Source organism: Ambystoma mexicanum, chromosome 11 (genome assembly GCF_040938575.1).
Source record: "Ambystoma mexicanum isolate Mex_15411 chromosome 11, UKY_AmexF1_1, whole genome shotgun sequence".
NCBI lineage: Eukaryota > Metazoa > Chordata > Amphibia > Caudata > Ambystomatidae > Ambystoma > Ambystoma mexicanum.
Window position 1 is genome coordinate 1287484926 of NC_090934.1, and position 15501 is coordinate 1287500426.

Here is a 15501-nt window from a genome sequence, read left to right on the forward strand (position 1 = left end):
GGATTATGCAGCCTTGAATGGTCTAAAGATCAACCCTTCAAAGACCAAAATTCTACAGTTTGCTAGAGGGAGGGAACGTAGAAAACGGGTCCGGTCATTGGGAGAGCCTAGGTTTGGGTGTTCAGATAACATGATATACTTGGGATTTCACATATCTGTTGAGCCATCATGTAGAAATATATGGGAAGGTCTAAAACTGAAAGCCGTAGCTTTGTCCATACAACTTGTCAACCTGGATCGACGGTACAGCAGATTTTCAATAAAAGCGGCTACACAATTCTATGAGGATAAGATCATTCCTAAATTGGTGTATGGTCGGAAAGTGAGACAACTATTGGGCGCCTCAACACGATTGAGGCCATGGTATGGAGGTGATGCCTGAAAGTCCCAAACATTGTACCAATGGCAGCGATCCGCTCTGAATTGGATTTAATTTCAGTTAGAGCCCGTGTGTATTGGAAATAAATCTCTCTGTTTAGTAAATTGATAAACCCAAGTCGTAATTCACTGTATGAAGTTTTGGTGGTTCAACTGTTAGTGACTATGTCCCTGGGCAAGGATCGAGACGTATTGACACAACTTGCTAATGATTGTGATAGGATCTTGAGGGATCTTGCATTGGATAGGGCAACGCTGCTGGAGAATCCAGATAAGGTTAAAATACCCTCTTTGACAAAGACTGGATTCAGACTGTGGAGCGATTTCATGAATATCTGTTGTTGAAACATCTTTCGAAGGAACATAAGAGAAGAGCGACGATATCACACGTTCTATTTCAGTTTTCTAACAAATAATCTCATAATCTGCTCTTTAAACTAAAATGGAACTTGTTGCAATTCAAGGAAGTGCTACTGAAGAGGCGGATAATTCAGCTGGACGATTCTGCTTGGCGGTTCTGTAGCCTTTGAGAGAAAGTGAAAACAAGTAAACATGTTTTACTGGAATGTCCGGCTTTGAGTGTCCAAAGGACGACTTATTTAGGGAAGCTGTGTAGGTCTTTCAATATGTTTCATGTTGACACTTTGTAGCAATGATGTGTGTGTATTCATAATACAATTTATGGCTTGGAAATTGGATCATTTTTAAAATGTTTAAACTGGCTACGCCACTGTAAACATGCACTTTAGCACGGACTGTTTAAATACATCTGGAATGAACTCCTGTGTTTTAATACTTAATTACTGGAATTCCAAAGCTAAGGATGCTAAGGATGGAGAGAAGTTCCTTGGAACTGTGCTCCAACACATTGACGAGCTGAGAGCTGAATTTGAGAAACCCACACTAATCATTTGTGGTGATCTCAATATAGACTGTATAAAGAAGCCTCATGCCGAACAAAGAGGAGTTTCACAACAGAGAGCTACGCGTACAAAAAGATGGTTAGCGGAAATGAACAGTCGAGACCTTTTGCAGGTAAACGGAAATGTGAACGGCGACCGACAAGGATCAGTCACATGGGCGTCATACAATCAAAACGCAACCCTTGACTACTTTTTTGTGGATAGGGAAACGTTCAAAACTATCTATTCGCTGAATATAATCCCAACAAGCAAAAGCGACCACAAAATACTTCTCCTGACGTGTGTACCTACAATCAAGCCACAGGAAAGTGCATCAACTTACCAAAAAAATTGGCCTCATAAGGTCGAAACGAACAACGGCCTTAATAGATTACGAATAGCACCAAAAATGACATCGAAGCTCAAAAAAACCATAGAACGATGGAAACTAACGACAAACATGGGAGTCGAATACGAAACATGTCTTTCCACCTTCAGAGTAAAATCAGGCTACAAGATACAGCCAAAAATTCCTCGATTACATAAATATAACTCTGAATTGGCTGAAAGAAAATCAAACCTAGCAACAAAGCTAAGAGCTCTAAACAAATTGAACACCGAGGGGGCACGTGAAGAAAGGGCAACGTTAAAAAAAGCCTACCGTAATTGGGCTAAATCTCATAGGGCTTTACTGTTTCAAAGAGACTCTGAAGAGATGCTGTCAGTTACTGTTAATAAAAACGCTAAATTCATGTGGGCTCTAATGAATCAAACAAGCGTATTACAAGGAACAGAACAGTTAAACCCGATTCACGAAGGAAAATGGATCCAATATTTCCAAAAAGCGTATAGCCAAGAGATGCAAGAAGAGGTCCAAATGCAAATAACCATGGATAAGACTCCTTGGAACATTTCATTCGAGAAGTGGGAAATCATTACACTAATCAATAAGGCAAGCAGCTCGCGGGCACCTGGGCCCGATGGCCTAACAAACGGCATATTAAAAAAATCACCTGAAGTGTGGGCTGACATGTGCTACGTATTGTTTAAACGAATCATCCAAACCAAACAAATACCGGAATCATGGACCAAAGCGATTATTATTCCCATTCACAAAAAGGGAGATAGATGTAAGCCTGAGAATGATCGTCCAATATCTCTGTTGGACGTAATAGGCAAAATATTTGCAGTTATCCTCTTAAAGAGATTAAAGGAATGGATTACATACTCAAGAAATTACGATCATCGACAGACAGGGTTTGTTGAAAAAGTCGACTGTGGGCTAAATTTGCTCATACTCAACCTATTAAAGGCTAAAACCATCTGCGAAAAACAGAAACTTTTCCTGGCGTGCATAGATATGGCCGCCGCATTTGATAAAGTGGATAGACAAATCCTGTGGAAAAAGCTAAAGCAAAGAGGATGTCCTGAAGATCTCGTGGACGCTATTAAAGCCATGCATACTGACACATACATCCAAGTAAGGTTAAATCAAAAAGGTAACCTAACCAAACCGATCCCGACAACAAGAGGCCTGAAGCAAGGGTGCCCGATGGCAGCGATCCTTTACAACTTTTACATCCTGGAGATAGGGGACCGGCTTGTCACACCAAGAGGCTGTTCGCCTAAAATAGGCACCATAGCAGTAGGCCACCTGTTGTACGCAGATGATTTGATCATCCTGGATAAAACCCCAATCGGTTTGCAGAAAAAACTGGAGGCCTTAGAAACATATGTCAAAGAAAATAATCAAGAAATAAATCCCGAAAAATCTGAAATTCTAATAATGAAAACATCAAGAGCCAGAGAGAAAATGTCTTTTAAATGGTATGTCGGGAACAAAGTTATTCCAATAACAACGAGTCCAAAATATCTGGGAGCAATGATAAGTGCAGACTGGAATGACCAACCGTGGATAGAGCATATAATGCGTAAAATGAGTCAACTAATGGCACAAGCACTTATACTGAAACAAAAATTCGGAAAGTTTTCGATCCAACCAACAGTTGACTTTTATAATACAAAAGTTATTCCGTCTGTTGCTTATGCTGGAGATACAGCACTCAGAATACCATCAGAATTTTGGAGCAAGGTTGAAGCTACATTTTGGAGAAGACTAATGAGATTACCTCAATGCGTCCCAATGAGCATAATACGACATGAATTGGGCCTGCACTCCCTGCAGGCCACAATCATATGGAAAGCCCTATTAACATTTAGAAAGACACTAATTAAAGATTGTCCACCACAATATGAAATCTTAAAGGACGAAAACAGTAAAGCACAATTCTGGCCACTGTCTAGCTGGAAAGAAAAATGTAAAGATCTTTTACAGAACTTAAATATGTCTGAGGACACATTATGCAATAACCCAAAAAGGGTGAAGACTGCGTTACTGTGTGCTGACTGGGATAAAACAGAAACTGCTCTCGCCAATTCCAAATCTCATACTCTCTCAAATAATCTTAGATCAACTCCAAAAACTCTACCTAGTTATCTGAAAAAGAGTGGTAACCCAATTCATCGGGATCTAATTTTACGATTTAGATTAAATATCCTAAGAACAAAAACAAATTTGATAAAATACGGCACAGTAAGTGATAACATATGCCGGCTTTGTGAGCAGGAAGTGGAATCTTTAAAACACTTAATAATGTTTTGCCCTGAACTAAAATCAGCAAGAGATTTATATTTACATCCAGCAGTAACGCCGACGTGTGGGCTGGATTCCGATTTATGGTGGGAATCCTTGTATGATAACCCAAATCAGAAAACCACGAGAGCGCTTGGAATTTTTCTTCAAACGATGTTGGCCAAATTGGAAAATAAACAAGAATCTCACAGTGAAATAGTAAAGGATCTTATGACGAAGGAAAAAGCATAACCTCTGATATATGCCTATATTCAGGCCAAACCAAAGAGGACTTGAATAAACAATTAAAAAGGTGGCAAGTATGAGAGGAATTGCCATAAGAAATATAAGGAAGATTTCAAGATATGGTTTGGCCTTGTAAGTGAGCGAAATAAGCAAAAGTTTGTATTTATTTACTCTACACGCTTAATAAAAAAAAATAAAAAAAATAAAAATACTTAATTATTTGTGTGCATCCACCCGAACAAATGTGCTAGAGCGAAGTAACTTTTCCTGCATTAGAGTTCTGGACTACTTTCCTACACCAAGTAGGAACTCCTCCTGCCGATACACAGGAATCAGTGTTTTGAACCCCATGTTCTGGCATCAGGAAAAAGCAGTAGCAATATGTTTTTTTTTTTTTAATTTTCATTTACTTTTTTACAAACTTTTGAAAAACATTTCAAAACATAATTCTTTACTACAATCATAATCATTAGCTACTAAACTACTCCCAGATCCGTGGTCGCCTAATCATTAGTTTCAAAACTTCTCACAGCTCCTTGATTATCCTTCATATCCCACTATTTTCTTCAGATCAGGGACCAAGTCATTTGTTATGATTCCAAAAGAGCCATCTCATTCTCTTGGGCCTCCTGCCAATTGTTCCTGGGTTTCTTTGTCTTTTTTAATCATCAGACTTTCCAACTGCTGCAAAAAAAGTGCAAGTGCCAGTGACAGCTTTTTGTGTGAACTACAGTGCAAGCGTGACCACCAGTCTTCTCCACTGTGTGTTGCCACCAGGTTTCTTTCTTGGGACAAATATTTAGATCTTAAATCTTTCAGCTCTGCACAGCATAATACCAAATGCTTCAATGTTTCTTTGTCCTTGCAACAAAAGCGACATTTCACTTCTTGATCCGTCATTACCCTTTTATAGCTGTTAACTTCTCTTGTTTTGTACAAATTCAATCTGAATCTCAGATTTTATCTTCTTAGAATTTTGCACGGAAACATTTCCATATATTGGAGAATCTGGTTACCACCCTTTGCTTCTACAGGGCTGTTTACCATACATTTATGGTGGCTTCTTTTCTCTAATGTCCTGATCCAATCATGTTCCAAAAGTTTATTTTTTACAGTGTTCGGATTGGTTATCAGCGCCCTAACATCTGCCCCCAGTTCCTGCAGGATCTCTCTGCAATTTGCTCTCCATTGTTGAAGTATCGTCTGGCTCGGGGATGACTCTCGTTCCGCCAGTAACTCGAATTGGGGTACTGATGGTTTGATTGTCTTGTTATACAGTTATAGCATGTTCCATGTGATTCTTGCGTTCAACGTCACTACACCTACTTCATATAAGGCGCATGCTGTTGGATAACTTACTGGAATACGCAGGATCTTTTTCCAGAACATGCTCTCACACCGCGACCATATTTCAAGTGAGCATCCGAACATACTTTCCGCTCCGAATATTAATGCTGGAACTACTTTACTTTGATCAAAATTGATCACTGGCCTGTATGAGAATTTCCCATATTTGCTATGTACCACCATCACTTGTGCTGTTAGTTGCTTGCATTTACTTAGTGTTTTGAGTACCATTGGTTCATCACATAGACTTGAGTTGATATGAACTCCTAAGTAGCTGCAGCTCTTCTGTTTTTTGAGTTGGTCCCTTCCTAGCCTCCAGGAACATTTTCGTTTTCTAAGGGATGCGCCTTTTAGATTTTCTAGGATCAAGATCTCCGATTTCGCTGTGTTCACTTCTAAGCCCATCTTTTCAGTATAGGCTTTCAATGCTGTTAGTTTCTGTTGCAAGCCTATGGGTGTCAGATCTAATAACAAAATATCATCTGCATACAAGAGCCAACTGATTTTAGTCCCGTTCAATGTGGGTGGTATGCATCTTACTTCATCAAACACTTTCCCTACTTCGGAAATATAAAAATTAAACAACGTTGCCCCCAATGGACACCCTTGTTTTATTCCTCGGGCAGTAGATATAGATTTGGAATAGTGGCCTTGATTATCTAGCCAGATCTTCACCGTTGTTTGTGAATACAACTCTCTTATTGCCAGTATAAGACCTATAGGACAACCTTGTTTTTTTAGGTTCAACCAGCAATATGTTGGAATCAGTGCAGCAATGGCTTCTGCCATATTTATCTTTGTGGCTGCCATTGCAACTATAAGCAGGCATATCATACGCAGGTATGCATGTCAGAAATCCCTCCAGACTCACCACACGTTGGAGAGAAAAGCAGGAAAATCCAGGAAGATCTTGGTTCCAGTGCAGTTTACAGTAGTGTGCCAAGACTAAATGATCCATCCTGCTATGTACGGAGATGGAGAGTATAACTGGAAGGAGTGTCCAGGTGGGTATGCTATAGGTGGCTATTCTGTCTGCGATATTAGAAAGGGAATCACAATGAACACCTATCCTCATTTTGAATGGGATGCTGCAGGCAGAAAATATATATTTTAAAAAAATGTTTTACTTGTGTTTAAGTAAATAGATTTTACAAGAATCGTGTTTTGAAGTTGCATTCCAGAGCAGGTTCAAGATGCTGTAGGAGTTTGTAAATTTGCAGGTGTGCAGAAAATATATATAATAAAAGGCTTTCCGTGCCTTTAAAATTTCCCCCTTCTAATAAGGGATATTCTTATTGCTGACTACCACCACTATTCCAGTAGATTGTGTCTGCATTTCCTACATTAGGAAAAAGCAGACACAATCCATTGGTATCAAAAGAGAAACAATGGCTGCCAAGTTATCAAGGCATTCATCATTTCAGATCTGACTGTGCATCACCGCAGATTCAATGTACACTGCAGTGAAAGGCATGGACATCCAGGAAGTTCCAGTGTTCCTGTTAAATCTGTGTGCAGTGGCCACTTGATATGTCTCTGCTGTTTGTGTAGATGAATCAGAATCTCTGGAATGATGCCCCGAGTGGACGTTCTATCTGTCATGCTCCTCCCACTGATTATGCAGGTAAAACCAGAATAGGCCGCTTGGAGTCGATGAGCAAACATGAACTTTGGGAGCAAGATTGAGAAATTAACTAACTTTAAAAAATAGACAAAGCTTCTTAGTGGGAATCAATCACCCAGAAATGTGTTTTTTTCCAGTATTCATGAAATTATCTAATTCTTCTGTGGGCAGATGAATCTTTCCTGGTTTAATATTTTTTCTGAAAAATAGTTTCAAAAGGGGGATTGCAGTCTCTAGTGATGGAACTTTCATTTATAATAAATAAATTGATCTGCGACAATTGTGTCAAATAAAGCAATGTTATTGCAAGTGTTTACTGGTCACAATTTGTAAATATTTGCATGCTTGTTTGGAGGAAACATCTCACATATATATTTAGTGTTTGTATATTATAGTAACATGGTTCAATCAGACATGTCACCCTTACCGTTATTGGATTCACAGAATCACCTGAGAAATGCATTTTGCGGAAAGGATTGCAGTTTTGTCATTTCAAACTCATGCAAAGAATCTGTGATTTTTATTTCTAAATCTATGTTTTTCCCCCTTTTATCAGAAAACACCACCAGTGGATTTCTCGTTCAACCCACTCGCTGATGAAAAGTTCACGTTTTATGACCACAGTCTGATTGAAACCATTAAGCTTGCTGATAAACCTGCACATGAATTCTTTAGGCTGCTTTCTCTCTGTCACACTGTCATGTCGGAGGAGAACAAATCAGGTACTATGGCCGTTTAGCATTATGAAATCTTTTCAATTGAAAGTAGCTGATGTCAATCATGATAATCTCTTCTTAAACAATTATTGATTATATTTCGGAAGATGCCATTGTCTTGGTAAGTGTCTCGTGTGTGATCCCATCTAGAGATGAGTGAGCAACAGCTGTTTAGTTACCGATGATGTGGTCGTCCATATCCTCTGTAGAGGCATGCTGATATAAAAGCCTTTATTCAGACATGTGAAATATGTCAGAAAACCAGTACTAACATCCCATTGCCAGCCCCTCTAAATCCTTTACCAATAATAGAAGTCCCTTTCTCAAGAATTGGGATGGACATCATTGGACCTTTAGAAACGTCTAGACTGGGTAACAAATATGTTCTTGTGATTGTTGACTACACAACCTTCTATCCCGAAGGCATTCCCTATGTGGAACAACACCACCAAGCAGATTCAAAAACATCTCCTACCATATTTTTCCAGGGTTTGGCTTTCCTAAGAAAATCCTGAAAGTTCAAGGATCCAATTTCATGAGCCAGCTCATGGGTGCAGTCAGGGACCTGCTCCATATTACCACCTGTCATGGTCATGAAGTCAGGGGCACAGGCATGCAGGGGTCGCATGCATAGGAGACCTGGGTGGACACTGTCCTGGCGCCTTTGGTACCAGGCTCATGAACAAAAGTAAACAAGAACATCCATTTAACACCAACAAGCTTTTATTATGGACATAGCACTTCAGATGCATTAACCTTGAACATTCCATCCATTAAGCAGGATGCATTAACCTTGAACATTCCATCCATTAAGCAGCCCCAAGTGTATTCTTGGGTGTGGCTGCTAATGGATTACCTTCGCACGTGCTCACTCTCTAGGAGTGGCAGGTTGTGGCTTGTAAGCCGGCCCTAATGGGCGTGCCCACGTTCTCAGCTATATAAGCTGCCCCGATCCTCAAGACAGACGCTTCGCAGTATTCTGCACTTGCAAGCAGTGTAACGCTCACCGTCTCCTGAGGTTAGACTTACCTTTGAAGATCCTGCTTCCTGGACATCCTGCTTCCTGCAACCATACTTACCAACTGGGGGAAGCTGTTCTTACCTGTACATCTCTTCGGCAAACCAAGTATTCATCTTTACACTTTCCGGAAGGCTGAAATCTTCATCTTGGCACCGCAGCACGACACGCTCCATCGTTGACAGCAGCGCCTGCAAGGAAAAACACAAGACAAGGTTAGACATCGAAAAAACGGTGAGTTTAAGGTTGCGCTTCGCCATACTTTGCGCTTTTCCTTGAACCATCACTTACCTGCTGTCGAACATTATGGTAGCATCCATCTTCCATCCGGCCATGTCTCACAGCTGCATTGAGGCCGCATTTCCATCTAAGGGAAGAAAACAAACGAGAGACATTATTGCAGGCATAAATAGGAGCAACATATAAAGACATTAAACAGAACAAACAGCATCACAAGAGCTCAAGAAAGACTTACCAACCATAAGGAAAAGCATAGTTGCAGCTGGACTGGACTAATCCTTATCAGGGATCAATGAAGGAACTAGATCCCATTTGACGCGCCCCTGACAGAAGTAGCAGGATGGAGAGCTTATATTCCATAATTCACAGGAGCAGTATCACCACGCACCGACGCTCACAACTTTTCTGCTGAGGGAGAGGCCTGAAGGGGGTGATTCAAGTTCAGGGAGTGCTGCAACAGTGCCCCAACGCCTCTGCAGAGACCAGGTGAGCGTAACACCACCATACGAACTTCAGTTTACCATCCCCAAACAGACAGACTGGTAGAAAGATTCAACAAAATACTCAAAATTATCCTAAACCCCTCAGGCATCCACTGGATTATATCCTTTTGAACTACTTTATGGTAGAAAACCTAAAGATGTCCTGGACATGCTCCAGGAGACTTGGGAAGAAAGAGAAGAGAGCATATGAGACTTGTTAGAAATGTAGTTAATGCTCATATGGAAAAGGTCCAAATCCAACAAAAGTACATCTATAACAAAAAGGTCAACTTAAGATCGTTTTCCGTGGGACAAAAAGTATTGGCAATCTTGCCTATCACGGAAAAGAAACTTGTCCCTAAGTTTCATGGGCCATATGAAATATTGGAACAAACAGAAACCTGTACATATAAGGTAGCACAACCTGACAGGAAACAAAAGATCCATCTACATCAGTGGTCTTCAAACTTTTTTGGCCAGGGCCCCCCTGAGCAAAATTTGGGCAGGTCGGGACCCCCCAGAAATGCCAAATGGACAGTATATATTGCGCGCCATCACCTGCTCCCATCAAAGTCGCTGGGCTCCCTCATCCCACTCCTACCCAGTCGCTGGTCTCTCCCCACCCCATCACACACCCAGGGCTCTCCCCACTCTGCTCCCATCACTATCCCATGGTTCCCGCCCATTGTGCTCCCACCATAGTCCCTCGGTTCCCCCATCCCGTTCCCAACACAGTCTGAGGGCCAGTGGCGGCTGGTGAATCTTTTTTAAGTGGAGGGGCATTAAGGGGAGGTTCGGGGGGGTTTCCCCCTGTGAATTTTTGTTTAAATAATAGGTTAAAATGTTGCATTGTAGAGCATACTTTTAACAAAAAATGGGTAAATAGCCAAACAGTTTGCAATTGTTGCTGGGAGTCCAGGGGGCAGGCATTGATATTTTATTTCTATCGCGCTCGTACACAAGTGTTTCAGAGCGTGACAAGGCAAGGGAGGGGAACAGAGGAGAATAAAACAGCGATCTTACTAGGCCCAGTGACATTGAGAACGCGCAAGTGTGAGGGGAAAAGTGCATGGAAGGGGGGAGAAGTGGAAAGTGCGAAGCAGAGGAGAAACAGATAAATAACAATAAATAAATAATAAAGGCAACAAACAGTGGTAGTGCAGCCAGCAATTTGCAAGTGCTACGTTTAAGGCAGCAGACAGGGTAGGTCTGATAAGTGTAGGAAGAAAGATGGTTCTCCTCAAGTTTTAGAGTGGCAGGGCACTGTTCCAGAGGGAGGCCCCAGCCGAAGACGGAGATCTACCCCCAGCTCGTTTCTTTGATAAACGACTGACCCTGAGGGAGTTGGAGGTAGAGGAGTGAAGAGTTTGAGAGGGGAGGTATTTGCGGAGGAATAGCTGAAGGTATTTTGGACCCAGGCCCCAGAAAGCCTTGTGGACAAGGCAGAGGGTTTTGAATGATAGATGCCCGGTAAAAAGATACCATCCCTGTCCCCTGGGCCCCACTGGTCCTAACACAATGAACATGATTATGTGTATATGCAAGGCGCTGCACATCATGTAAATCTCTTAAAAGAGTGGAAGGAAAACCCGTCTGCCACTAATGCAACAATACTATCACGTTTGGTACCAGAAGAAGTAGATAACTTTGAATTAATTCCTCAAGAGCTAGCTAATCAACAACAAGAACATTTAAAGGATTTAGTTATATAATTTTGCCTCTGTTATAGAACAAGTCACTATACCTCCAAAGGTGTTAAAAAGGCACGTAAGTCAGGGGACCAACCGTTTACGGTATTTCTTTTTTTTTAACTTCTTTTTATTGAATTTACAACATGTTGAACATTTCCACAAACTATCCCCCGCCTTCCTTCCCTCCTCCCCAGAGAGGCAAATTTATGTCTTTCCCTAGTCCACTTCGTTATATGTGGTTCAGAATTGTTTACTGCAAGTCTAAGAGTCTGAGACGCTGGGGGCACCATACCGCTCGAAAGTCATATTTGAGAAAGGCCAGAGTCTCTCCCCAGTCTTTTGCGAAGTTATGGACATAACCATTCATGGCATACGTCGACCATTCCAGAGCTACTAATTCCCAAACGTTGCACAGCCAATCCTGTACTGTGGGTATATTCGAGCTCTTCCATCTCTGTACAATTATAGTAATTATCGCCAATTTTAATACCACTCTTACTTTTTCTCGGGTTTTGGGTTCTCCCACCACCTCCCCCCACTTGAGGCCCAACAATATCTGTTCCAGAGGTCTGCTTCCCCCTGGCCCGTCGGCCTGGTCCTGTGCTAGCTGTACTGCCCTCCAAAAAGTCTCAATTTCCGGGCATCTCTATTAGCTATGTTCAGCCGTGCCCTCGTTCCCGCACCCCCTCTGACACTCCCGGGTATATCCTGTGTAGGCGGGAAGGCGTATAATGCCAGCCAAAAAGTATTTTGTACCATGCTTTTTGCAGTTGAGACGCTCTTGCTAGCTTGGGAATCTTTCCCCACGATTTCCCCCATTCCTCCCTTTCTATGTCTCTCCCCAGTATCTGATCCCATCTGTGCATGTATGGCCAGTGTTGTCTAGGAGTGGCATTGTCCAGTATCTTCTACAAGTTAGAGATCTGGCCCTTAGCCCCGTCATTTGATAGCAAGAACTTTTCAAATGGCATTACCTTTCTGTTGGCTGCCTCTTTGATTGCTTGGTTCAGCACGCAGTGTCTTAGTTGGGCATATCTAAGTCTCGCCCATTCTCCCACTGTAAATTCACTTTTACACTCCATGAATGAGGATCTCCTCCCTCCGGAACATATCCCGCAGTTTCCTGCATCCTCCTTCTCGCCACTGCTTAAAAGCCCCCCTTTCTGTCCCAGACTTAACATCTCCATTATTGAAGATAGGTGTGAGGGGGGGACAGGAAGGTTGTTATCCCTCTGGTTTCCACTAACTTATCCCAATTATCAGCCACCAGTTTCGTGATGGTGCTCTCGTACATATGTTTCGGTCTGTGCTGCTACGGTAGCCACAGCACTTCTTTCAGTTCGTGTTGTGTCACTGCCCTATCCATCTTGACCCACTGGGCCTCATTACGAGGCTGGCGGTAGCCGTGCCTGTAGTACAGGCACGGCTGATGCCGGTATCCATTTATTTCCGGCAGCCACAAATGGGCAATTACCGGGTCATGACGAGTTTGGGGGACCCGGTAATTGCCCATTCGTGGTTGCCGGTAATAAGGGACTCCCCATTCGGCTCCATAGGGCTGAATGGGAATGGGGAAGGTGGTAGCACCGGTACCGGTGCTACAGTCCTGTTCTACTCGCCGGTGCCGGTACGGCCACCAGGTCAGACCTGGTGGCTGCAAAGGCACCCACAAGCAGAATTCGTAGTATGGCGGTACAGTAGCAATGGTGCCGGTAGCGCTACCGGCACTGTTGTTGCCTTACCGCCATACTTGTAATGAGGCCCACTGTTTTCGCTCTCCCTCCTGAAGCCACGCCCTGATCACCCTTTGTTGTGTGGCCTCGTAGTACTGCTGAAAGTTGGGGATAGCCAGCCCTCCCTCCCTCCTAGGGGCTGTGAGTAGGTGTCTGTTGACCCTCGCATTCCTGCCCTCCCAGATGAATTCATTGTTTAGAGTCCACAGGCCCCTGAAGACGGTTGCCGGTACCGACTGTGGGATTGCCTGGAATAAGTATAGCATCCGTGACAACGTGACCATTTTCACTGCTGCCAACCTCCCTATCCAAGAGATCCGGAGGTTTCTCCATTTATGGAAGTTCTGCTTTATTCCCTTCAGTAGGGGAAGGTAGTAGGCTGCGTACCAACCTGAAAGAGCTGGGGTGATCTTCACTCCCAGGTCCTGATCCCCCCTGGGCTCCATACAAACGGTGTTGCTGTTCTCAGTATGTTGCGGTCCCCCATCCCCAGAGTGAGGTTCATCAGCTTAGATTTGCCAATGTTAATTCATAGGCCTGATGCCTCCCCAAACATCTCTAGCAGGGCCCTGCTTGCCTTGATGGATTCTAAGGGTTTGGTCAGTGTGAGCAACATGTCGTCAGCGAAGGCTGCCACCTTATGCTGCTGTCCCCCGAATGGAATGTCCTGTATCTTATCTGCCTCGCGTATTGCCTGTAGGAGGGGTTCCAGGTAGATTGCGTAGAGCAATGGGGAATGAGGGCATCCCTGTTTCGTTCCTCTGCCCAGTCTAAATGGACGTAACATGGCTCAGTTTACCGCCACACACGTCGATGGTGCCTGGTAGTTGGGCACCATTTTGAGAAATTCTCCTCCCAGGCCCATTTTTTCCATGACCCGAAACAGAAATGACCACTCCACCCGGTCAAATGCTTTTTCAGCGTCGAGAGATAAAAGTACTGCGACAGTGCCCTTTTTCTGTGCTTTTTCCAGTAAGTGTGCCACCCTCCTTATATTGTCTGCTGTCTGTCTACCTTCTTATAAATCCCGCCTGGTCCGGGTGGATCATTTCCGGGAGATGCCCCTCCAGTCTATTTGCCAAAATCTTAGTGTACATTTTCGCATCCACATTGATTAGCGGGATGGGCCTATAAGATGTTTGTTCCATGGGATCTTTATTGGGTTTGAGAATTAGGGTCATTTTAGCCTCTTGCATGGATGGAGTTATGCTGCCTGTGGTTTTAAATGTGTTGAAGAGGTGTGTCAATTGCGGGTGTAAGTATGGGTGCAAACGTTTTATAAAAGGTCGCTGTGTAGCAGTCCGGGCCCGGTGCCTTGCTCGGTGGTAAGCTCCCGATAACCCTCCTCACTTCATCCTCCCTGTTTTCACAGCCTAGGATGTCTTGGGCGACCCTGTCAATTTTATGCATCCCTACATTCCTGAGAAAGTCTGCTTGTATATGGGCCTGGGAGTTCTGCGATGTGAAGAGTGTCTCATAGAATTTTGCTAAGCTTTCTTGGATATCCTCGGTTCATGTAATGTGCTCCCCGGTTTCTGTTTTCAATGCCATAATTGCATTTTTAGCCCCCTCTCCCGTCAGGAGGCGCGCCAAGAGTGCGTCTGCCTTATTCGCTCTGGCGTAGAATTTTTGTCTGACAAAGAGTAGTGCCCCTTCCGCCCTCTTTGTTCGAAGGATCTCTAGTTCACCTATCGGCCGCCTATACTCCCTCATGGAGGACCTGGTGGGGGTCTCCCCCGCCGACTTCCTTGTCGCCTCTGCCTCCACCTCCATCTGTGCCTCCAGTGCCTTTAGCTGCCTTTCCCTCTGGGTTTTTGCCGCTGTCAACTCCCCTTCAGAGTGGCTTTAAATGCAACCCATCTGGTATACTCCCTTGTGTCCCCCCTCTTACTGGTCTTGAAGAATTCTTTTATTTTCCCTTCCATTTCCCCCCTAATTACTGGGTCCCATTGGAGGGTCCTTGGATATTTCCATCCCCACACCCCCCTCTTTTTGCACCCAAACCCATTTGTATGGAAACGGTTTTATGATCTGCTATTCCAAGAGAGCCCGCTTTTACTTCCCTGACCTGCACTAGCAAAGCTGCCAACACCCATATATAATCTGTTCTCGATTGCGTTCCATGTATGCTCGAGAGAAACGTGTAGCCCTCTTTGTCGCCCTTTAATTCCCTCCACACATCTCGCAGACCCGCCCGTTCCATCCTCTCTTAGTTCTGCCGAAGCCACTACTCCCCCTCCTCTGACTTTCCCCCTGACCTATCCCGTCCCCTATCCCAAGCTATGTTGAGCTCTCCCATCATAATCTTTTGGCCCCTAGCGTTATCTTCCAGCATTCCCAGGAATCGCCTCAGGAATGTTTCTTGGCCTAAGTTGGGAGCATAGATTACAACTATGGTGTAGGGGGATCCAGATGTGTCCCTTAGACTATTATCTACCTAGCCCCCTTATCCTGAAGGCCCTCCGTTACCCTGAATTCCACTGTATTTTTGA

General features: G+C 43.6%; 1 protein-coding gene across 1 annotated transcript in view; it reads left to right on the forward strand.

The window, feature by feature from the left end:
* ATP8B4 (ATPase phospholipid transporting 8B4 (putative)) overlaps nucleotides 1-15501 on the forward strand; it is a 5389235-nt gene that overhangs the window by 2854165 nt on the left and 2519569 nt on the right. The window contains exon 14 of the mRNA XM_069624764.1: nucleotides 7686-7851. Coding sequence (XP_069480865.1) covers nucleotides 7686-7851 — 166 coding nt within the window. The remainder of the gene's footprint in view (nucleotides 1-7685; nucleotides 7852-15501) is intronic.